Source organism: Symphalangus syndactylus, chromosome 5 (genome assembly GCF_028878055.3).
Source record: "Symphalangus syndactylus isolate Jambi chromosome 5, NHGRI_mSymSyn1-v2.1_pri, whole genome shotgun sequence".
In the NCBI taxonomy this organism is placed as follows: domain Eukaryota; kingdom Metazoa; phylum Chordata; class Mammalia; order Primates; family Hylobatidae; genus Symphalangus; species Symphalangus syndactylus.
Window position 1 is genome coordinate 108,106,959 of NC_072427.2, and position 24,440 is coordinate 108,131,398.

Here is a 24,440-nt window from a genome sequence, read left to right on the forward strand (position 1 = left end):
CCTCAATTCAACGAAGGCTGACAGAGGTGAGGAAGGTGCAGAAGAAGAGTTTGAAGCTGGCAGGGGTTAGTTCATGAGGCTTAAGGGAGGAAGCCATCTTTATAACATAAAAATACAAGGTAGAGCAGCAAGTGCTGATGTAGAAGCTGCAGCATGTTATCCAGAAGATCAAGCTAAGGGCCGGGCGTGGTGGCTCACGCCTGTAATCCCAGCACTTTGGGAGGCCGAGGCGGGCAGATCACGAGGTCAGGAGATCGAGACCATCCTGGTTAACACCGTGAAACCCCGTCTCTACTAAAAATGCAAAAAATTAGCCAGGCGTGGTGGTGGGCGCCTGTAGTCCCAGCTACTCGGGAGGCTGAGGCAGGAGAATGGCGTGAACCCAGGAGGCGGAGCTTGCAGTGAGCCGAGATCGCGCCACTGCACTCCAGCCTGGGCGACAGAGCGAGACTCCCTCTCAAAAACAACAACAACAACAACAACAACAACAACAACAACAACAACAGAAAACAATATTTAAGGCTACAGCTCCCATAAAACAGTGATTCCTCTGACGGATCTGGGAAAAGTGAGCTGAAAATCTTCTGAAAATGATTCACCATGCTGACGTCACTAAGAATATTTGTGACTCATGGGAGAAAGTGAAAATATCAACATTAATAAGAGTTTGGAAGAAGTTGATTCCAGCCCTCATGGATGACTTTGAGGGGTTCAAGACTTCAGTGAAGGAAGTAACTGCAGATGCGGTGGAAATAGAGAGCTAGAATTAGAAATGGAGCCTGAAGAAGTGAATGAATTGCTGCAATCTGATGATAAAACTCTAACAGATGGGAAAATTGCTCTTTGTGGAAGAGCAAATAAAGTGGTTTCTGGTGGTAGAATTTACTCCTGCTGAAGATGCTTGAAAAATGTTGAAATGACAACCAAAGATTTATCTTTGGTTACATAAACTTAGTTGATAAAGCAGTGGCAGGGTTTGAGAGGATTTACTTCATTTTTGAAAGATGTTCTGCCATAGGTAAATCCTAAAAAACAGTATTATATGCTGTTAGCCTTATAGCATCACCTGCTGCACAGAGATCTTTCATGAAAGGAAGTGTTAATTAACAAAGTGCTTCACTGTTGCCTTATTTTAATAAACTGCCACAGCAAATCCAACCTTCGGCAATCAACATTCTGATCAGTAAGCAGCCATCAACCTCGTGACAAAACCCTTCATCAATGAAAAAAGTTACAACTTGCTCAAATCTCAAATTATTCCCAGAAATTTTTAGTAATTATTTTTCAGTTATGTTACGTAGACCTTTTTATACATCATGCTTTTGCACACTTAATAGACTACAGTGCCAACACAACTTTTATATGCACTGAAAAAAGCAAAAATTTGTGTGACTGGCTTTATAATGATATTTACTTTATTGAGGTGCTCTTGGAACTAAACCTGCAATATCTCCAAAGTATATCTGTATCCAGCTAAAAATGTTGGTATTAATTCATGATATTAGGTTTGGACAGAGTATAGTGAAGTAACAAACATGTTTTGAATATCTAAATATAAGCTAAGTGTATAATATTAATAAAGAAGCTTGCTAGTCTTTTTCTTAAACCTAAAAATATTTATTTCTTCTATGTATTCCATGATAAGAAAGTCATGGACATAACAGTCAGCATCCCTATTTAGGATATGAAACAAAGATACAGACAATGCAGATCACAATATTATTCTAACAAACCTATTAAAAACCTATTCCTTCTTTCAGTGTTTGCCCACATATTGAAAAGTTGTGTGATTTCCTCAGGCTGTGGTCAGTTATAAAAAAGAAAGTTTTGATGACCTTGACCTTTACAGATGCATTTATTGGCAGTAACTTAAATAATTTATTGAATATTTGGTTATATTTTAAAACCACATAATTTTAAAAGTTTGAATATATATACTTAAAGAAAAAATCTTTAAAACAATTCAATAAATTTATTACTGACAATTTGTTGTGTAAACTTTTTCTATATTTCATTTTATATTCTAAAGAATTAGCACATATGTGACTTTTACAATAATTACTAAACAAAAATGTCTCAAGCAATTGTATATACTAATAATTAAATATTAGTAATGCTCATTGTTGCTTTCTCTTTATGTTATTGTTATTTTGTTATGCTATGTTTTCAAGTTGTGTTAATCACACATGTATATTTTTCATTCAGAATTTAAATTTAATTTGTGAGAGTATACAGATAAACATGTCTGTTTAAAGTCAGTGATTTAGCCAACAGATCACCTGGCTGTGTGTCAAGTAAGCAAAAATTGTGGGGTTTTTAAAATTTTATTTTGGAGTACAGAGGGATGTCTTTAGGCAGAAGTTTAAATAGCATACACTATATACTATGTTTTAAGTATAAAATGTCCCTTCACATTAAATATGGAGAATTATGAGTTGGCTGAGGAACTAAAAAATGTCAAGATGAAGTAAAGCAGAAATTACACATTAGTCTGTCATTTACTCATGAACTTCAATCTACTTGCTATGGACTGAACTGCCCACCTCCTCACTCTGCCCATTGACATACCAAAACCCTAACTTCCAGTGTGAATGAATTTGGAGATAGGATCTTTAAGAAGGTAATTAAGGTTAAACGAGGTAATAAGAGTGGGACCTAATCCGACAGGACTGGTATCCTTATAAGAAAAGGAAGACATCAGAACTCTGTGTGTGCACAGAGGAAAGGGCATGTGAGGACACAGCAAGAAGGCGGCCAAGTACAAGTTCAGGAAAGGGTCCTCTATAGAAAGCAACCTGGCAGACACCATGATATTGAACCTCTATCCTCCACAACTCAGAACAAATTTCTGTGATTTCAACCATCCTGTCTATGGTATTTCATTAAAGTATTCAAGGAGACTACACACTACACAAAACAAGTTAAATCTAACCTGAGCTTTTCACTAAAGTAAAACACATAAAATTTAGATTAAAACTGTCCAGATGTTTTTATGAAATTGACATCCCTGTCAAGTCACAAATAGCTAATTCTTCTAAAATATTTTCAAAGAAACTTATTTACATTGAAATTGATTTAGACAAAGTGGTTTAATTACAAACCAGTCAGCTATGCAAATATTTGCAGACGTGATGGCTAAATCCTCCTATCAAACAATTTTTTTTTTAAGTCTAAATGGCATCAATGAGGATATTTTAAGTTAAGGCAGTATGGATATTAGATGGTATTCTAAAACGTGCATTTCATTTTAGCTTATGCAAACTGAATTAGTGAATAAAATGTAGCAACCTTTCAGCAAATAAGGCTGTGTGAAAAAGATTCCCGATTTTCCTAACTGTATCATAATTTGGAAAGGGTGATGATGATTTTCAAAGTTTTTTATGTTTGGGAAATTGATACACACACTGCAATTAATAAATAAGAAACACTTTATTCAAACAGTATTTAAAGGCCAATTACTTGGCAATATAAAAATAATTATACAAAATCTTATTTTCAGTAATAAAACAAAAGATACTGAACAAGTAAATTTCATTTATTTTGGAATTTACACTAGAATTGTAAAAATCTAGCCAACAGATAGCATTTATACCTGCCAAACTGAAAAGAAAAAAAGCAATACCACATACAATCAATGAAAGAATCAACGTTGAAGACAAATTTTTAGCCCGCAATAACTATTAAATTACCAAATTTTTCATTCTAGATTTTTCCATAGATATAGATATAGATATAGATATATATATATATATATATATATTTTTTTGAGACAGAGTCTCTCTCTCTCGCCAGGCTGGAGTGCAATGGCGCAATCTTGGCTCACTGCAACCTCCATCTCCCAGGTTCAAGTGATTCTCCTGCCTCAACCTCCTGAGTAGCTGGGACTACAGGCACACACCACCACATCCAGCTAAGTTTTGTATTTTTAGTAGAGACAGGGTTTCACCATGTTGGCCAGGATGGCCTCGATCTCCTGACCTTGTGATCCGCCCTCCTCGGCTTCCCAAAGTGCTGGGATTACAGGAGTGGGCCACCGCGCACGGTCATATAATTGTTTTTATTCCTAAAAGTGCATTCATAAAAATAATGGTCTTTGCTATATAGCCACATTTCTATATAAGTGAATAGACATTCATACACTCATCATTAATGAGCCAGGGACCTTTAATAACTGTAAAATATATACACTATGATTTCTCTCTCTCTTATTATATACATATATGTATATGAAGATATTTAAATATATTCTGAAATAGTAGATAGTTGCTAAAATAATACAATTTATTGATGTATACATGTGGACTTACCTCTAATATCATCTTTCTTCCCGTACTATATGTCTTTAAATTGGTCGTGTTTTTAGCAGGTAGGACTAATTTATCTCTTCTCCAGTGAATTGATGCTGGTGGATTCGATTTCACGTCACAACTTATATTGATAGGATTTCCTTCCCAAGAGTAATAAATTGTTTGGTTTGATATAAACTTGGGGGCATCTGTAATACAATATAATAAAATAATTATAGGCATTTTCTTTAAGTTAAATAATCACTTGAGTAGTATAAGCATTAGTAATTTTTACTTTATAAAAAAAGCCACATAATTCTAATTTAGTGTTTTTTTTTTTCTTTCTGAGACGGAGTCTCACCCTGTGGCCCAGGCTGGAGTGCAGTGGTGTGATCTCAGCTCACTGCAAGCTCCGCCTCCTGGGTTCATGCCATTCTCCTGCCTCAGCCTCCTGAGTAGCTGGGACTACAGGTGCCTGCAACCATGCCTGGCTAATCTTTCATATTTTTAGTAGAGATGGGGTTTCACCGTGTTAGCCAGGATGGTCTCGATCTCCTGACCTCGTGATCCACCCGCCTTGGACTCCCAAAGTGCTGTAATTACAGGTGTGAGCCACAGTGCCCAGCCTAATTTTGTATATTTAACATAGTGCATCAGAACTCACGAAAATATATGTCATTTGAATACTTTTATCACATAATTTAATAGGATTAACATACAAACACTCATAAATTACCAATTATTAAAATATAAGGCAACCAGAGTTAAATTTGCTCTTACTAATCTGACAAAACTATATATTGACTATGTTAACGACTATCTACTTGTGTAGAAACTATTTCTGGAAGAAACTATAAAGTGAGAGTTTAGGATAAAACCTAATAAAATAAATGGTTCTTTCCTCACTTTTTATTTTGTTTAAGCCATAGTCACTTTTTCTATAAATTATTTTGAAGACTCAGGTATGAAATCTAAGTTGGAATGGCAACAACATAACTAAACATTTTTTCCTAAAGTATCCATATTTCCCATTTTTACTAAACCACAGATGTCATAAATTAATCAACAATAAATTTGAAAAGTAACCAGTTCCTATTTTTATGACTCCCTATCAATTTTTTCAGGTCTCTATTCTAGATCTCTATCACAAAACTTAAGAGAAAACAGACAATGTATAATTTTATTTAAAAATCTAAATGTGAAAACATACAAACATTGTTTTCACTCTTCCTCCACCCCAGGACTATGATCTAAATCAAATGCCAAATCTTGTAACCTCTTTGAGTCTCAGTTTCCTCACTGTATAATTATTTGAGGAGATTTTATAATTATTTTTACATGAAAGCATAATTCTCAAGTAAGCTGTAGCTAAAATTTTGCTTGTATTTATGCTGATTGTTGTTACTAATATTAACTACTTAGAACTTAATATCACATCAAAAATATCAATTTAAGTCATTTAACTTTTAAATATTTTATTACTGCAAATTACTTTTAAAAAGCAATACCCAGTTTTGTTATATCTACTAATTATATAAATATCAGATATGTAACTTAAGAATTATCTGTAGTACAAATGCAGAAGTAATCATTTAAAAGTCCTCGTCCTATTTTACTTTAATGCATGTTTTTAATGACAATCTCACATACGAGTCTCAAATTATTCCTGAATCATTTCTATTGGAAGGTATATACATTATTATATTTAATATTTTAATAACCTTGTAAGGAAGGAATAATCTCTGTTCTATGGAAAAGGGATCTAGGTTAAGAGATGCCAAGCTCATTCCCACAATAAGTTTTAGGGCTCGGATATGAATATAGGGCTATTTTAACCAACGTCCATTATATGCCCAATCAAATACGGAAATAAAATTATAATTTTCAGGGTTTGAAATATTTTGGTACTGTGAATCCTATCATCTATTATTAAAGGGAATATAATTGAAACAATTCTCAGGAAGATAAAGAGTCTTAAAACAGCTTTATAATCTTGATTTTGCAATCCAGTATGTATCCAGAGAAAATAGTTATAAATATTATAAAAGTTTATTTAAAGGACTTTTAATGAATTATTATTTTAATAACAAAAACTGAAAACAACTTAACATCCCATAAATGGTGGTACATCTTTGTACTTAGGTGTGCTAAATATTACACAGATACATTTGCCTATGGCTTTCCATCAGCTTGGCATATACCTGCCCTTCCCTTCAACTGGCTGAGTTCAAAACTAAGCTCCTCACTTTCTAAACACAGCCTTACCACACTCTTCAGTTCTAGATGAGGTGCCCTAAATTGTGCACCCACAGCATTCTGTGCTCTCCCTCATCATGGTCATTAGGCAATGGAAGCATGTATTTGATCGTTTCTCCACCAAATGATGTCCGTTTGGGGGTCAGAATGTATCTCAGTCACAATTATTTACCTAATGGCTTATACGGTGTTTTTTAAACTGTACATTGAATTGACTGGAAATTAAATAGTCAAATACATTTTAATTCAACAGTTCGACTAAATTGAAAAAGCCAGTGACATGAAGAATCTAAGAACACACAACTGATTAAAGGAACAACTATAAGAGAAGCCAAATTTCTTGATATTCAAAGTCAAAAACTAAGTTTACATCTATATCTTTAAATTTATTTACAACTCTTAAGGTATGTAAAATATAATTTATTTAGCATTATACTATTCATTGAGAGGTTTAAGGAAAATGTGGTTACAAATAAACTCAATCCAATAGGAAATTCATACATCCTAATGGAAATATTAATAGCTGACTCTCAGTCACACTCTGTCCACAATGTGGCATCTGCATGTAGTGTATTTTAATAGTGTAATTTAACTATAAACTGAGGGTAAGATTTGTTGTTTTCCATAACAGAAAGCAATTGCCACTAATTGCTTGCCTGATGATCTCAGTGTGAATTTTACTCAGAATTACCAGTGTTGAATGCAATACTTGCTACAGGCAATACATGCTATACTGAAAGCCACATTAAAAAATGTAATTGTGGTATCAAGCAAGAAAATATTGATAACGCCTGTCTATAATAAAACAGAAACTAAATGTCTATACAGGATATGCTTTGTAAATATCAATACAGTGGCAAGGCAGCAATATTCACTGGCACAAGATTAGCATGTTAATGAAATTAACAACTTGGTACTGGGCCAATGTGGTATGAGGGATGTGACTCTTGCATAGCACCATCTGAAGTGGCTGAAGAATGTAGCCACATGTCATGCTGGTGTATCAAAAATAGTCATTTTCAAAATCAAGAAGGCCCTTTACATCATGAAAGGCTTCAAATGTACACAGGAAATAAACACTGGTGGTTAGAAAAACACACACAGGGGAAAAAGGAGAAAAGAATATAGCATAAGCAGAAGTGGAAAGATACTTTTGCCTATGCTATTTTCTTTCACATATATATGGAAGAAAAAAGGCAGTAGGCATGGAAATATTTTTATCTTGAACTTGTATTTTTTTGGCTTAGGATTTGTGTCCAATATACTATGCATGGGGAAAGTTAATTCCTGACTACATGAAATATGAAGTTATGGAAGCATCTCTTAAGGAGTTATGTATCCATCAATTTATCAAAGTCCAAACTAAAATATGATTCTACAAATTATAATGAAAAGAATGACTTTATTGGAAGAATTAATTTTTATCTGAGCAGAGTAGAAAAAAGTAAGATAAATCTGAATAGTGAAAAGATGGAAGTATGTCATTCACTGGAGGTGGAGAAAGAGATCTCCTTTTTGAAAGCCTCCAGTGCCAGTGACAATCAAGAAAGTGACACAGACCCTCTTTGATCAAACTTTAGTCAGGTTCCTCTTAGCCCACTTTTCAACTAGGCCTTGACCTTGGCACTGTCCCTGGCTTGCCGTTAACAAAGAATCCTGCTAAATCCATTTATGAGAGTTCCCCCACCCTTGATTTCTGATCACTCTTGCTATCTGACCAAGTTCTTCATTCAACACAATTGTGGTCTAAGTCTTTGGCCTGCCTTTAGCAAGGATCCTGTTAGGCCAGGTTACCAAGAAAGTCATTACCGCTGAAGTTTACCGGGTCCCTCTTAATAACTTTTCATCCACTGCCCTCTCTCACCCTACTCATTGGCTGTACATCCCAACTTGTCCTTGTATTTGGCTTTGAGTTCAATCTCTCTCTTCTATTGCAATAGTCTTGAGCACTATTGTGTTAGTAATCATGACTAGTCTTCCTTACAATTTTTAACAGGTCTTGGAATAATTTCTGTTTGACGAATGAGGGTAATCCCAAGAAGGTGTTTAGAAAGAAAGCTTGATTCCCTTTCTTAAAGAGAGAATGAGAAAGACAGATGTGAAGCAGATGCATCAGTAATAAGAGATAGTGGGTTATTTTTGGTAAAATTTGTATATTTGAAATATGAGAGTTAAAATAATAAGCTAAAGTTAATTTAAAATTGTGAATGGACAGGAAGTTAACCACTTGCTTCATTATCAGAAAGTCAAAGAAGATTCCCTAGATTGTAGTTTGGAAAGGTTAAAATGCCTTCCTTTTTGAATTAGTAAGAAATATTGTTAAACTAGTGTAGAAAATTTGTTGCAATATTGTTTATAGACAAGATTTGGATTTCAAAGGTGAATTTCAAAATTGTACTCTCTAGCAGAGTTGTGATTAAGAAATCACAAATAAATTGATTCACAGAAATCTTGCTCTTGATCATAACAAGTAAATTTCTGCATTAAAACATATTTGCCTAAAATAATGGAAAATGTCATTTGACATCTCAGGAAAGAATATCCAAATAAGTATATTTACCAACGTCTTCAAATACGATAACTGATTTTAAAGACATTTTTAAATTATACATTTTATTTTAAAATACTTTTACTGTATAATATTACATCAGGAATATGCATATGGACTTTGCCAAAGTTGGGTTCAATAATCAACTTTCAATTAGGACATTCATGAGGAAATTAGGTTGTTACCTCTTTCCAAGTCTCTGCTGAAGCATTAAGAGGTTAAAATACATTACAATGCTTCCATCATTGTTAATCCTAAGGTGTTTGGCAATAGGCATATTGTGTATGCTTTTCTCATAATTTTTTCATTGAGAATATTCATCCTCTATTAAATCAATATTCTGAAACATAACAAAAACTAAAAGTTTTGTTAGTAATTATACCATAAATAAATAACAAAAATACTAAACGTGACTGCAAAAATATCTTGATATGCTAAAAATAGTAAGTATAATAATAATATATTTGTTATACTGTACTTTCCTCAGTAATGTATTCTAATTTTGATGTTTTTCAGTTCTGATAAAGTTGCAAACTTTTGGAAAGCCATATGTATGGCTTTAAAAATGTAAAATGCATTACTACATGTGGAGTCTCTTTAAATTTTTAAAAATGAAAATAAAAACCCTTACGGCTTTAATTTCAAATAATTATGTAGACTTTACTATTGTAAAGTGTGTGCACATATGTATATATGTATATATGAGTGAATATATACATATATGTATATATGAGTGGATATGTGTATACACGTATATGAATATATACATATTCACTCTCACATATACAAATATACATTTAATGGCATATGTTGTGTATATATAGATATATTGACATACATTGATATATGGTATATAAACATACATACTATATATACATATATACACACATATACACAAATATAAACTGTATTAGTTCATTTTCATGTTGCTGATAAAGACATTCAAAACTGGGTAATTTATAAAGAAAAAGAAGTTTAATACACTCGCAGTTTCACGTGGCTGTGGAGGCCTCACGATCATGGTGGAAGGTGAAGTGAAAGGCACATCTTCCCTGGCTGCAGACAAGAGAGAATGAGAGCCAAGCAAAAGGGGAAACCCCTGGTAAAACCATCAGATCTCGTGAGACTTATTCACTACCCTATGATTCAGTTATGTGCCACTGGGTCCCTCCTACAACACGTGGGAATTACGGGAGCTACAATTCAAGATGAGATTTGGGTGGGGACACAGCCAAACCATATCATACACATATACATACAATATATTGACATATATTGATATATTGTATACACACATATATTCACTCTAGAGTAAACATGTATGCCTCACATCAGGGGAAATACTGAGTTATCTATTTTATTTGTTGAGAGGCATAATTATTGGAAATTAAAATTGAAAGGGGCTTTATTTCCGTTTTTTAAAATGTTAAGAGACTCCATATGTAGTAAGACAATTGAAAGCACAAAACAATATTATTTTTATTATAAAGAAGGCAAAATTCATATTAAATTTTAACAGTATTATGATACCATATATTAAGCCTTATCCCTTAAATAGTGACCCTATTTTTATTTAAATTACTAAATTGAACTCATATTTTAATGACAGGGCTCATACGTTCTATACATTCTATATTCACACATTTCAATGCTACAATAACTTGTTTAGAATTAATCATACTCATTATGTATAGTGAATAATTAACATTTTATTTATGTTTTGGTTTTATTTGTTTTGATTTCAAACTAATATTTACCTATTTGTACATTTATTCCACCTTCACTTTCAAAAAGATGTCGAAAGAATTTAACTTCTTCATGATATACTGCCATCATGGGTTGCCTCGCCAAATAAAATGTTAAAATCCTCCAAATCAGAATGATATATTTGATTGTACACTAATAATTCAAAATAATATCAAAATTTATGTCTATGAATATTAAGCCATTTAGCAGATGCTGGACACAACTGTTTGGGTATAAAAGTTTTTCTTCCCTGAGTATTAACTGGCACATTGAGAGATTGTGGAGGAAAAAACTGAATGTCTCAACCTTAAAGATTTTCCATCTGCAGCTCTGGGAGGGCAACCACTATCCCAAATTATCACTGGTAGTTTATTTCATGCTAATTACTGTTTGAATGCAAGGGATTCATCTCAACAGGAAACATCCTAGTGGATGAGGCAGATGCAAAAGTAAATAAATATATTGTTATATAACTGCAACTCAGAGAAAGATTCCCAGAAGAATATTAATTTAAATCTCTGCTATTTTGTGGGCAGTTAAAATGTCCCAGGCATAGTGCTTCTCACAACTTGTCACAAGTCTTACAACAAGAATCTGGAGAAAATTCAATAGCAAAAAAAACACATAATCTGATTTGAAAATGGGCAAAGGAACTGAATTAGCCCAAAAGAAGATAAATAAGTGGCCAACAGGTATTTGAAAAAATGTTCGACATCACTAATCATTGGCAAGATGCAAATTAAAGCCATAAGAAGATATAAACTCACATCAGTTACAATGGCTATTATAAAAAAACGCAGAAGGTAATTATTGTCAAAGACGCAGAGAAAAGATAACCCTTATACGCTTTTGGTAGGAATGTCAATTAGTACATATATTATGAAAAACTGTATGGAAGTTTCTCAAAAAATTAAAAACAGAACTACCTATCAGGGGAACCCACCCCCAATATTTCAATGTAGGTTCTTTATATTTTCCCTAAGTGTCAGCCACTCTGAGAAATAAAGAGAAAGAGTACAAAGAGAGGAATTTTATAGCTGGGCCACTGGGGGTGACATCTCATATCAGTAGGTCTGTGATGCCCACCTGAGCCACAAAACCAGCAAGTTTTTATTAGGGAGTTTAAAAGGGGAGGGGGTGTACAAACAGGGAGTAGCTCACATGCTTCAAGGGGCAAAAAGCAGAGCAAAGATCCCATGCTTTTGATGAAACAGGACCAGGGCAAAATCAGAAACTCCTGATAAGGGTCTATGTTCAGCAGTGCACGTATTGTCTTGATAAACATCTTAACAGAAAACAGGGTTCGAGAGCAGAGAACCAGTCTGACCTCAAATTTACCAGGGCTGGGGTTTCCCAATCCTAGTAAGCCTGAGGGTACTGCAGGAGTCCAGGGCCTATCTCAGTCCTTATCTCAACCACATAGGACAGACACTCCCAGAGCAGCCATTTATAGACCTCCCCCCAGGAATGCAATTCTTTTCCTAGGGTCTTAATATTATATTCCTCGCTAGGAAAAGAATTTAGTGATATCTCTCCTGCTTGCACATCTATTTATAGGATTTCTGCAAGAAGAAAAATATGGCTCTTTTTGCCCAGCCCCACAGGCAGTCAAACCTTATGGTTGTCTTCCCTTGTTCCCTAAAATTGCTGTTATTCTGCTAATTTTCAAGGTGCACTGATTTCATATTGTTCAAACACACGTTTTACAATCAATTTGTACAGTTAACGCAATGATCACAGGGTCCTGAGGTGAGGTATATCCTCAGCTTATGAAGATAATGGGATTAAGAGATTAAAGTAAGACAGGCATAAGAAATTATAAGAGTATTATTAGGGAAGTGATAAATGTCCATGAAATCTTCACAATTTATGTTTCCTCTGCGGTGGCTCCAGCCGGTCCCTCTGTTCGGGGTCCCTGACTTCCTGCAACAATTACTGTATTATCCAGTTACCCTACTTGTGAGTGTATGTCCAAAGGAACTTCAATTAGTATGTAGAAAAGATATCCGTACTCCTATATTCATTGCAGCATTATTCACTATAGTCAAGACATGAAGTCAGACTAAAATGTGCATCCGTAGATGAATGGATACAAAACACATAGTATATATACAAAATGAAAATAGAAGGAAATTCTGACATTTTCAATGACATGAATGAATCTGGAGGATGTTATCTTAAGTGAAATAAACCAGGCACAGAAACACAAATACTGCATAATCTAATTTATACATGTGGAATAAAAAACAGTCAAATTCATAGAAAAAGACAGTAGATTGGTGGTTACCAGAGGTTGTGGTGGTAAGAGGGATAGAAAGATGTTGGCCAAGGGATTCAAAGATTCAGTTAGACAACAGAAGTAAGTTTTTGAGATGTATTACCCAATAAGATGACAACAGTTAGTGTATCATGTGTTTAAAAATTGCTAAGACAGTACATTTCAAATGTTCCCATTACAAAAAATGCTGAGTATGTGAGGTGAAGAATTTAATCATTCCACACCGTTAGACATATATGATAATATCACATCGTGACCCATAAATATATACAACTAAATTAAAAAGGTCTGGAGATGTGCACACACATACACACACAGAATAGTGGATGAAAACAAAATAAAATTTGTGGTTGGTGCTTCTAAGCAAAATTTTGTATTGGAAATAGCATTGAGCTTGCCATCAAAATTGAGTGCCAACTCTGTGAAGTAGAAAAGATGTGACCCTGAGTTTCTGCTTTTCAGTTTGGCCTTTTTTTCTTTTCTTTAAAGAATTTAGGAGTTGAACTAGATAAATTCTTCCCAAATTTCTTAACCTGTAAGAGTTCTTTAAAATTACTCCAGGACAGATTTTAAAAATAAACATGCATATTACTTTTAGGATACATAAAGTAGCACTAGACCATATAAAAGGTGGCATTTGCCTTTCTAAAGAATTATGTAAGCTACTTGGGATAATAATTATTTCCTGTTATAAAAGCCTCTGGTATAGTTCACTACACACAAATGCAGGCATTGATATGCATATGTTTGTACAATAAGGTGCCTTTGATCCTGAGGCATAAGAATCACTTGAACCTAGGAGACAGAGGTTGCAGTGAGCCAAGATTTCATCAGTGCACTCCAGCCTGGGCGACAAAGTTAGACTCCATCTCAAAAAAAAAAAAAAAAGTTTTTGGTAAATATTTTAATAAGTGAGTATCTTTCAAACAGACAAACAGAGACTACATGAGGGTAAATAATGCAGTGGTCCTTGGTGGTAAATGTATTATCTTAAGACTCCAAAATCTTCTTAATAAGAATATAATTAATAAAAATTGTGCAATACTATAAAGACTGTAAGAAAAAGAATACTGCACACAAGATATAATGTGTCTATAGACATTAAAAACAAGGAACTATGCTCTTTTAGCTGTTATCACAATGAAATGATCCCTAATGATAAATTATTTAGATTTAATTAAATGGCAGCTGCACAGGCAGAAGTCTGACCTAGAACATTTATTCTTAAATCCTTGCCCTTGACTGAATCTCTGATATTACATTGCCAGCATCACATGAAACAGTGATATATGCCAGGATCTGAATCTGTCACCTTCCTCAATGTTTCATTCAGGACAAGCTTATTTTCAGCCCAATCCTTTCCATACTAGGAGACACCAAAGAAACTTTTAAGCATGTCTTTAGACTTGGTACCAAGTTATACTTGTTTTGATAAATGCCTCCTCCCTGCCTCTTTTTTTTTTCTTATTCTGAGTTTTAGAGGTGAACTTGGAGTCAGTACTGATCACTGCATTCTCTTGCAGTATGAGATTTCTTGACTTGATTACTTGCTTAATGCAAGCTTTCTACTTTCTTTTGTAATTCCTCCTTTGGCTCTGAAATATTTTCTCTGAGCCTAGTTTATTTGTGGTTGGTACCTGTGACCTAAGAGAAGTCTTATTTCTTGCTCAGTGCTGGCCTGCATTACTGAATTCTGCCTGTGTCTGAGCAGGGTGAAGCTGATAATAAAGCATAACACAGGCTCTGGGAACTGAAATATTCAAGTCTTTGACCTGAATTTCCACTAGGTCATGAATATTAGAACCAGGCAACTCACTACAAAACTCATGATATACAATCCATTTTCTAAATCAAATTGAAAAGGCATTACTAGGGAAATAATTTATAATAAAAATAAGTTTTTAAAAATCATATTGATAATAAGAATAGGCATTGTCCTTGTAAAACTGTATTATGATTGTATTGTAGATTATGTCCTACATACTCTTCAAAGCATTCACATATTAGAGTGAAATATCTTCCTCTTTTCCAGTCATAATACTCTGTGGCAAATAATTTTCAAATGTCCTTTATAATATTACATTTTAAGAACTACAAATAATAGAAAGTTATTTTCAGATGTAATAGTGTAACAGTGAAACAGCAAAAGAACTGTCATAACTAACTCCATTTTTATTTAAGGAGCCTTTATCCATTCTTACATGTAGGCTAGAATAATTTTATAACATTCATAATATGCACAGACAGCAATCATATAATTTTCAAAACGAATTCTGGGATTAAAGGAAAAGTATGTACAAATTAACCATATTTCTCATTAAATATTTATAGGAGCATTGTGACTTGACCAAAGACAAAAAAGTTTCCAACCCCATTGGATCCTCACTGACACTCAGATGTCTGCAACCCTTGGTCACCTCTTGATCCTAATCCCCTCCTCTTCTCCCTCCCTGCCCTTAACCAAAAAGAGGCTGAAATTTGTACTGACTTAATATGGTACTTTAGGATGGTAGTCCACCATTTTCTTGGTTTGCTGGCTCTCGGAATAAACCTGCTTTTCCTCCCGCCAACTCTCGTCTCTCATGTTTGGCTTTCAAGTGGTGAGCAGCTGAACTTAGATTTGGTTATAATAGGGTGTCAATTTTAAAAGCTTTGTCACTGATTTCTCACCACTAAAGCACAATATATAGAAATACCATTCACATCTCTCAATATTTAGTATGAGCTCTCTTGTCCAGTTCATAGTCACTACCTGGTCAGTTTTAGAAGCCCCTTGCTGACTTATTCACCTACCAGTTTCTACTTTAAGCAAATGTAACTATCCTGCTTAAAACCTTTTAAAGATCCTATTCACACTCCTTAAATCCAAACTTTTATGACTCTTTACAAAGCTTCACATAAACTAACCTAGGCCTATTTGTGACCTTGCACACATTTAAATTAACTCTTCTTCTTAAACCTTAATCATCCTGAACTCTTTTGTGCTTTCAGTGCTTTGTACAAGCTGTGTCAATCTGCCTAATCACCTTTTTTCTTCTTTTTAATTTTAATTTTTTATTTCAATAGGTTTTTGGGGAACAGGTGGTGTTTGGTTCTAAGGATAAGTTATTTAGTGCTGATTTGTGGGATTTTGGTGTACCCATCACCCGAACAGTATACACTGTACTCAGTGTCTAGTATTTTATCCCTCACCCTACTCTCACCCTTTCCCTTCAGTCCCCAAAGTCCATTGTATCATTCTTATGCCTTTGCATCCTCATAGCTTAGTTCCCACTTATTAGTATGAACATTCGATGTTTGGCATTCCATTCCTGAGTTACGTCACTTAGAATAATGGTCTCCAAATCCAACCAGGTTGCTACAAATGCCATTATTTTGTTCCTTCATATGGCTGAATAGTATTCACACACACACTACATTTTCTTTACCACTCATTGATTAATGGACATTTGGGCTGGTTCCATATTTTTGCATTTGCTAATTGTGCTGCTATAAACATGTATGTGCAAGTGTTTATTTCATATAATGACCCAGTAGTGGTATTGTTGGAAAAATAGTAGATCTACTTTTAGTTCTTTAAGGAATCTCCACACAGTTTTCCATAGTGGTTGTGATGGCAGTGGTAGCCCATCTGGAGCAGCCACTGTGAAGATGCCAGCTGCAGTTGGGGAGGTCTGGCCGGGGTTGTGCACTCCACAGAGACAGCAGGGGCCAGGAACAGGAAGAAGCCCTGCCTCCTACCGAGTAGGTGAGGTGGGAGCCCTGCACTCCCTGGTGCAGGTGCAGCCACACAGTCACACTCTGCTCTCAGGAGGTGAGGAACTCCCCCTTCCCCCAAAGGCTGGGAAGTGCCTGCTCCCATACCTGACCTCTCTCCACTCCTGGTGCCTGCTCCGATTTTGGAGCAAAGTTGTGGCCCAGCCCAGGTGCTGTCCCATCCCACCTAGGTGTGTGCACACTCAAGGAGGTGCTGACACACCAGCCCCCTGCTACCTCAACCCCCTCTGGACATTGGGCACCCAGGAGCACAGGAGGGAGGCTGAGGGAAGACTAAGCATGGCTCAGCAGGGGCCTATAGGCACCCCTTGGCATGAACAACCTGGGGGCCATAGACAGCATGTTGATGGCAGCAGGAGGCAGACAGGCTTCTGGGCAGAAAGCTGAGGGTCCCCTGTGAAACACCACCTTCAAGCCAAGGAAAGCCTGAAGCCGGGAGTCAGGGCGGTAAGTTCTGGGTGGAATCGTGGCCCAGAGTGATAACTTATGGTGCTTTCTCCAGGCCTACGCATGGCCAACCATGGACCAATCAGCACTTTCTCACTCTGTGCCCATAAAACCGTGACTCAGCCAGAGTCGGACAGATGTCAGGATGACCTGCCGGTGGATAGAGCTACCCACTTAGGGTCTCCTGAGGCTTTTCTGTAGCTCAATGAAACTCCTTTCCTCCTTGCTAACCCACCACTTGTCTGCATACCTCATTCTTCCTGGACATGAGACAAGAACTCAGGACCTGCAGAATGGCAGGACTGAAAGAGCTGTAACACAAACAGGACTGAAACATGCCCCCTACTTGCCACATTGCAGGGAATGAGAAGGAGAGAAGAGCTGTGGTCCTTCTGGGAGCCTAGACCTTGGGGCTCCCCATGCCAGGTCTGTGGCGTGATGTAACACCATCTTTGGGGCTGTTCACTCCCTGAAGTCTCTGAGCTTTCGGGCACCACTGCATTCCCCTGGTTCAGATGCTGGTGCCCGCAGTGGAAGCCCTTTGAGATACACCTGGTTCAGCTTTACATGGAGTGGCCCCTGGAGCTGCCTGTCCCACCACAGCAGCTGGAGTGCCTGGCTGGGCCCAGTGGCTGGACCCTGCACTCACCCACCGATACACCCCTCATCCCTCCCCACCTGGTTCACCCTTGGCGGGTATGGGATCTAGGCCAATAGCATGAGCCGAGTGGGCAGAATGAGCCCAGTGGAAGCAAGCAAAACCCAAGCAGAGGTACTATCAGCCACAGAAGTTTCTGGCTGGTGAAGTGACACCCTAAAGATCCCATGACAGTTTTTACTAATTTACATCCCCACCAGCAGTCTAAAAGTGTTCCGCTTTCACCATATATGTGCCAGCACTGTTGTATTTTTATTTTTTTGATTATGGCCATTCTTTCAGGAGGGTGGTTGTATCACATTGTGGTTTTGATTTGCATTTCCTTGATCATTAGTAATGTTGAGAATTTTACATACATTTGTTGCTCATTTGTGTATCTTCTTTGAGAATTGCCTATTCATGTCCTTAGCCCACTTAGTGATGGTATTGCTATTTTTTTTTTTTTCTTGATGATGTGGGTTCCTTGTAGATTCTTGATATTAGTCCTTTGTCGGATGCACAGTTTGTGAAGATTCTCTTCCTCTCTGTGGGTTGTCTGTTTACTGGCAGATTATTTCTTTTTCTGTAGAGAAGTTTTTTTTTTTTTTTTTTTTTTTTTGAGATGGGGTCTCGCTCTGTCGCCCAGGCTGGAGTGCAGTGGCGCGATCTCGGCTCACTGCAAGCTCCACCTCCCGGGTTCACACCATTCTCCTGCCTCAGCCTCTCCGAGTAGCTGGGACTACAGGCGCCCGCCACCACGCCCGGCTAATTTTTTGTATTTTTAGTAGAGACGGGGTTTCACCGTGGTCTCGATCTCCTGACCTCGTGATCCGCCCGCCTCGGCCTCCCAAAGTGCCGGGATTACAAGCGTGCGCCACCATGCCCGGCCTGTAGAGAAGTTTTTTAACTTAATTAAGTCCCATCTATTTATCTTTGTTTTTGTTGCATTTGCTTTTAGGTTCTTGGTCATGAAGTTTTTGCCTAAGCCAATGTCTAGAGGATTTTTCCCATGTTATCTTCTAGGATTTTTATGGTTTCAGGACTTAGATTTAAGTCTTTGATCTATCTTGAGTTGATTTTTGTTTAAAGTGACAGATGAGGATCCAGTCTCATTCTTCTACTTGTGGCTTGCCAATTATCACAATACCGTTTGTTGAATTGGGTGTCCTTTCCCTACTTTATGTTTTTGTTTGTTTTGTCAAAGATCAGTTGACTGTAAGTATTTGGCTTTGTTTCTGAGTTCTCTATTTTGTTCCATTGGACTGTGTGCCTATTTAATCCATGCTGTTTTGTTGACTATAGCCTTATAGTATAGTTTGAAGTTGGGTAATGTGTTGCCTCCAGATGTGTTCTTTCTGCTTAGTATTGCTTTGGCTATGAGGGCTCTTTTATGGGTCCATATGAATTTTAGAATTATTTTTTCTAATTCTGTGAAGAATTATGGTGTTATTTTGATGAGAATTGCACTGAATTTGTAGACTGCTTTTGGCAGTATGGTCAAAACCTAACCACCTTTGATATATTTCATTCTAATGTGCCCATGTATGTTCTATCTCCCTAATTTAAAAATTATTTTCCCTTTTTTTTTTCTTGGAGATAAAGTCTTGCTCTGCTGTCCCGGCTGTGGGCCAGGAGTTCAGTGGCCTGATCTCATCTCACTGTCACCTCTGCGTCCCAGGTTCACGTGATTCTCCTACCTCAGCCTCCCAAGAGCTGGGATTATAGGTATGCGCCACCAGGCCCAGCTAATTTTTTTTGTATTCTTAATAGAGATGGGGTTTCACCATGTTGCCCAGGCTGGTCTCGAACTCCTGACTTCAGGTGATCCACCTACCTCGGCCTCCCAAAGTGTTGGGATTACAGGTGTGAGCCACCACACCCAGCCAGCCTAATTTATACATTCAATGAGGGAAAGAACAATGTTACTTGCCTCACAGTTCTTCTACAGCACCTAAATATAAGTAGCTATTCAGTCAATAACAGTAAAATGGATGAATGAAAACCAGGATAAGTATGTATTCCAGATGTCATCACTCCATTTAAAAGAAGATGAGAAATACACCCACATTTGTTTGATATTTCTAAAGACACAGAAATTTGGACTTCAATCCAGTGTTATATCTATTGTAATAGATTGTCTTTCTTAGACCTTTATTATTATTTTGTAAAGAAGCTGGCCCCCAGGCGCGGTGCCTCACGCCTGTAATCCCAGCACTTTGGGACACCGAAGCAGGAGGATCATGAGGTCAGGAGATCGAGACCATCCCGGCTAACACAGTGAAACCCCGTCTCTATTAAAAATACAAAAAATTAGCTGGGTATGGTGGTGGGCACCTGTAGTCCCAGCTACTCTGCAGCTGAAGCAGGAGAATGGCGTGAACCCGGGAGGCGGAGCTTGCAGTGAGCCGAGATTGCGCCACTGCAGTCCAGCCTGGGCAACAGAGCGAAACTCCGTCTCAAAAAAAAAGAAGCTGGCCCCTTAAATTAACTACGGTCTAACTGCACATTTAAAATAACCTGTAACACTCACTGTTTTTTTTTTCAGTCATTTAAATTTTCTCATTTGATTTATGCTGAGGGAAACTACCAAGGGAGTAAAAACTAATATATCCTTTGGCACATTTAAAGGGTAATTCAATTAATGATTTCATAGATCCAGTTCTCTGTGTTCTGTCATATGTAGAAAAAGCTATGGCAATTAACTGGATTCAGTCCATGTACTATGGGAATTCTAACGACTATGTGGAATACTAAATTAGATGTGTGCTTACTGCCAGTTAACCATAACACTGGATATGCAGTTTTTGTTCTAATTTTAAACAGCCAAGTTATGCATACATCTCAGCATATTTTATGATCCTTGAGTCACAAGAGGAATTTTTATTAAGGAATACCTATATGTGACTTCTTAGCACACACTGGCTTTCTCTCTAATTTGACTTTCCTTCATGATAAAATCTTTATTGGCTGTAAGAAAAATTTGATAAGTATGGTGAATTATTCATATTTCTAATATTATTCTCCTTTTTCTTATCAGAATATCTTTCCTTCATCAAATCATACATAAAACACGAATAAAAATATTGTAGCTGTACTTCCAATGGCTAATTTGTCTTCTATTGGTTATGTTATATATTTGAATTTTTCATGAATAGCTATATCATTTTTAAGTATAATTTCACCTATGTATTTAGAAAACAAAGGTTAAATGAACCTCTTTCATAAAAATTTCTGAGTTATCAAAGGAAGAATTATTGGTGATATAGATATATCAGTATTCAAGTTGTTTCATAAATAATAATAATGCCTGTTTTTTCAGAATTTGCCTTTCAAAACAAACCTGCATATATCCAAATAAAATTAAAATCTTGGTTTATTAAGATATGATCTTTAAATTTTACATATCCAATACTTACTAGGTTAATAAAGATCTCTTAAAATAATTAAAATAAACAGTCATAAGAAAAAATTTTGGTATGGTAAGAAAAAATTGTACAGGACAACTGTTTTAGTATGGATGACGCCCTAATATTTGCATCATAGAAATTAATCATTTTATACTATCTGAAAAAAATCACAGAAAAGCTACAGGGCTACAATAACCAAAACAGCATGGTACTGATACAAGAGCAGACATATAGACCAATGGAGCAGAATTGAGAACTCAGCAATAAGAATGCACATTTATAACTACCTGATCTTCAACAAACTTGACAAAAACAAGCAATGGGAAAAGGATTCCCTATTCAATATATGGTGCTGGGATAACTGGCTAGCTAGCCATATGTAGAAGACTGAAAGTGGACCCCTTCCTTATACTGTATACAAAAATTAACTCAAGATGGATGAAAGACTTATATGTAAATCCCAAAAGTATAAAAACCCTGGAAGGCAACCTAGGTAATATCATTCAGGACATAGACAGGGGCAAAGATTTCATGATGAAGATGCCAAAAGCAATTGCAACAAAAGCAAAAATTGACAAATGGGGTATAATCAAACTAAAGAGCTTCTGCACAGCAAAATAAACTATCAACAGAGTAATAAAACAACCTACATAATGGAGGAAAATGTTTGCAATCTGACAAAGGTCTAATATCTAGCATCTCTAAGAAACTTAAATTTACAAGAAAAAAACCAACCTTATTAAAAAGTGGGCAAAGAACATGAACAGACACTTCTCAAAAGAGGACATACATGTGGCCAACAATCATTTGATAAAAAGCTCAATATCACTGATCATTAGGGAAATGCAAATCGAAACCACAATGAGATACCCATCTCACATCAGTGAGAATGACTATTATTAAAAAGTCAAAAACAACAGACCCTGGCTAGGTTGTGGAGAAAAAGAACACTGTTACACTGTTGGTGGTAGTGTATATTAGTTCAGCCATTGTGGAAGACTGTGTGGGGATTCTTCAAAACCTAAAGACAGAAATACCATTTGACCCAGCAATACCATTACTGGGTATATACCCAAAGGAATGTAAATCATTCTAGTATAAAGACACGTTCATTTGTATGTTCACTGCAGCACTGTTCACAGTAGCAAAGACATGGACTCAACCTAAATGTCCATCAATGATAGACTGGATAAAGAAAATGTGGTACATGTTCACCATGGAATACTATGTAGCCATTAAAAAGAATGATGTCATGTCCTCTGCAGGGACATAGATGGAGCTGGAGGCCATTATCCTTAGCAAACTAACTTAGGAACAGACAACCAATTATTGCATGTTCTCACTTATAAGTTGGAGTTAAATGATGAGAATACATGGACACATACAGGTGAACAACACACACTAGGAACTATCAAAGGGTGGAGGGTGGGAGAGGGAGAGGATCAGGAAAAATAACTAATATGTACTAGGCTTAATACCTGGGTGATGAAATAATCTGTACACACACACACACACACACACACACACAAACCCTCTGACTCAGGTTTACCTATGTAACAAACCTGTACTTGTACCCCTGAATTTAAAAGTTTTTTAAAAATTAGAATTTTTTTTGGCATTAGACTGAACTCATTGATAATTGCTCTTATAATCTTAGCAAAATTATTAGCAGCCCAAGAAACATCAAAGATCATTTAAACAAAGGGGATTATCATAAAATAACTTGTACCTAACCAGTAATGTTTCAAATTCTGTTGCATGTGAAGAATTTTGAGATACCAAGAGTACTAACAATAATCATTTAAAGAGGAGATTTGCTCTGATCAGGCCTTCATCTTAATTGCAAGGGCAGGAAATTTTTCATGTCCACAATACTAAAGCAGAGAGAAGACACGTTAGTGTTGGTGAGCTGTAAATTTGCAATGAAGGGATCTATGTGAATACACTAATTTGAATTAGTCATATATGTTTTAATATCACATTTGATTCAGATTAATTATCTGATTATTATTGTTTTAATGTAGTATTAGACTCAGATTCAATATTATCTCCTCCTTAGGTTCTACTTCAAAATACTGTGATGATGTTACCTTTCAAAGAGTTTTTTCTCTTATTGCTCATTTGTATACTATCTATGACACATATTTTCTTATAAGCACATTAAGTTATATGTTAATTTATGATGCTTTCTAAGCTATTCTACATAAGTAGATTCTGGTTCCCTAGACTTATTGAAATATTTGTAAGTATGTTCAATTATTTGCATGTTTGAAAAATACTAACAGTCTATTTCTAGTGTTGTACAAGAAATATTATTTATTATTATTTCTATTATTACTATTATTACTTGAGATGGGGTCTTGCTGTATAGCTCAGGCTGGTCTTGAACGTCTCTGTTCAAATGATCCTCCTGCCTCAGCCTCCTGAGGAGGTGTGATTACATGCATGCACTACCAGACTCGACTAAATATTATTAAATTGAATAACTAAATTCAAAGGTTTTTAAACAAACATACAGAAATATCATTTTCTTCTTGAATAACTTTAAAACAACGTACAGAAATATTGTTTGTTTTTCTTATCAATATGTGATGATTATCCAAGCAAGTTGGAAACCATTTAGAGAAAAATATAGGTGTGCATATTTTCACAAAGGTGAATACTATTTTAAAACTAAGCACATTACTCTTTTGACCATACATTTAGTGTAAAAAAGCACAATTTTACATTATACCTAGAATGTAATATTTCCCTGTGATTAATGTTTTTCTCTTGCTTTCTAGAATTGCATGCATTTCTTAAAAATACAGTCAACGAGTTGTTTTTATAAATTCTTGAAATGATTTGAATAAAGAAAAAAATATAATACACTAAATTCTTGTCTTTAATGTAATCCATTCTAATTAATATATGCTGAATACGTTATTTGTTCTTTTTAAAGGGATGTTCACTAATAGTTATGTAAATTTATATTAAAGTGATGTAAATTACAATAATACTATGAAATTCACTTGATGTATTGAAATAGTCTCCCTACTGGTGTTTCTCCCTCGCTTCT

At 35.9% G+C, this 24,440-nt stretch overlaps 1 protein-coding gene across 8 annotated transcripts in view; it reads right to left on the reverse strand.

Annotated features, from left to right (window-relative positions):
• NCAM2 (neural cell adhesion molecule 2) overlaps positions 1-24,440 on the reverse strand; it is a 567,512-nt gene that overhangs the window by 124,324 nt on the left and 418,748 nt on the right. For all 8 annotated transcript variants that reach the window (XM_055279341.2, XM_055279340.2, XM_063640653.1 and 5 more), the window contains one exon: positions 4,308-4,495. In XM_055279341.2, coding sequence (XP_055135316.2) covers positions 4,308-4,495 — 188 coding nt within the window. The remainder of the gene's footprint in view (positions 1-4,307; positions 4,496-24,440) is intronic.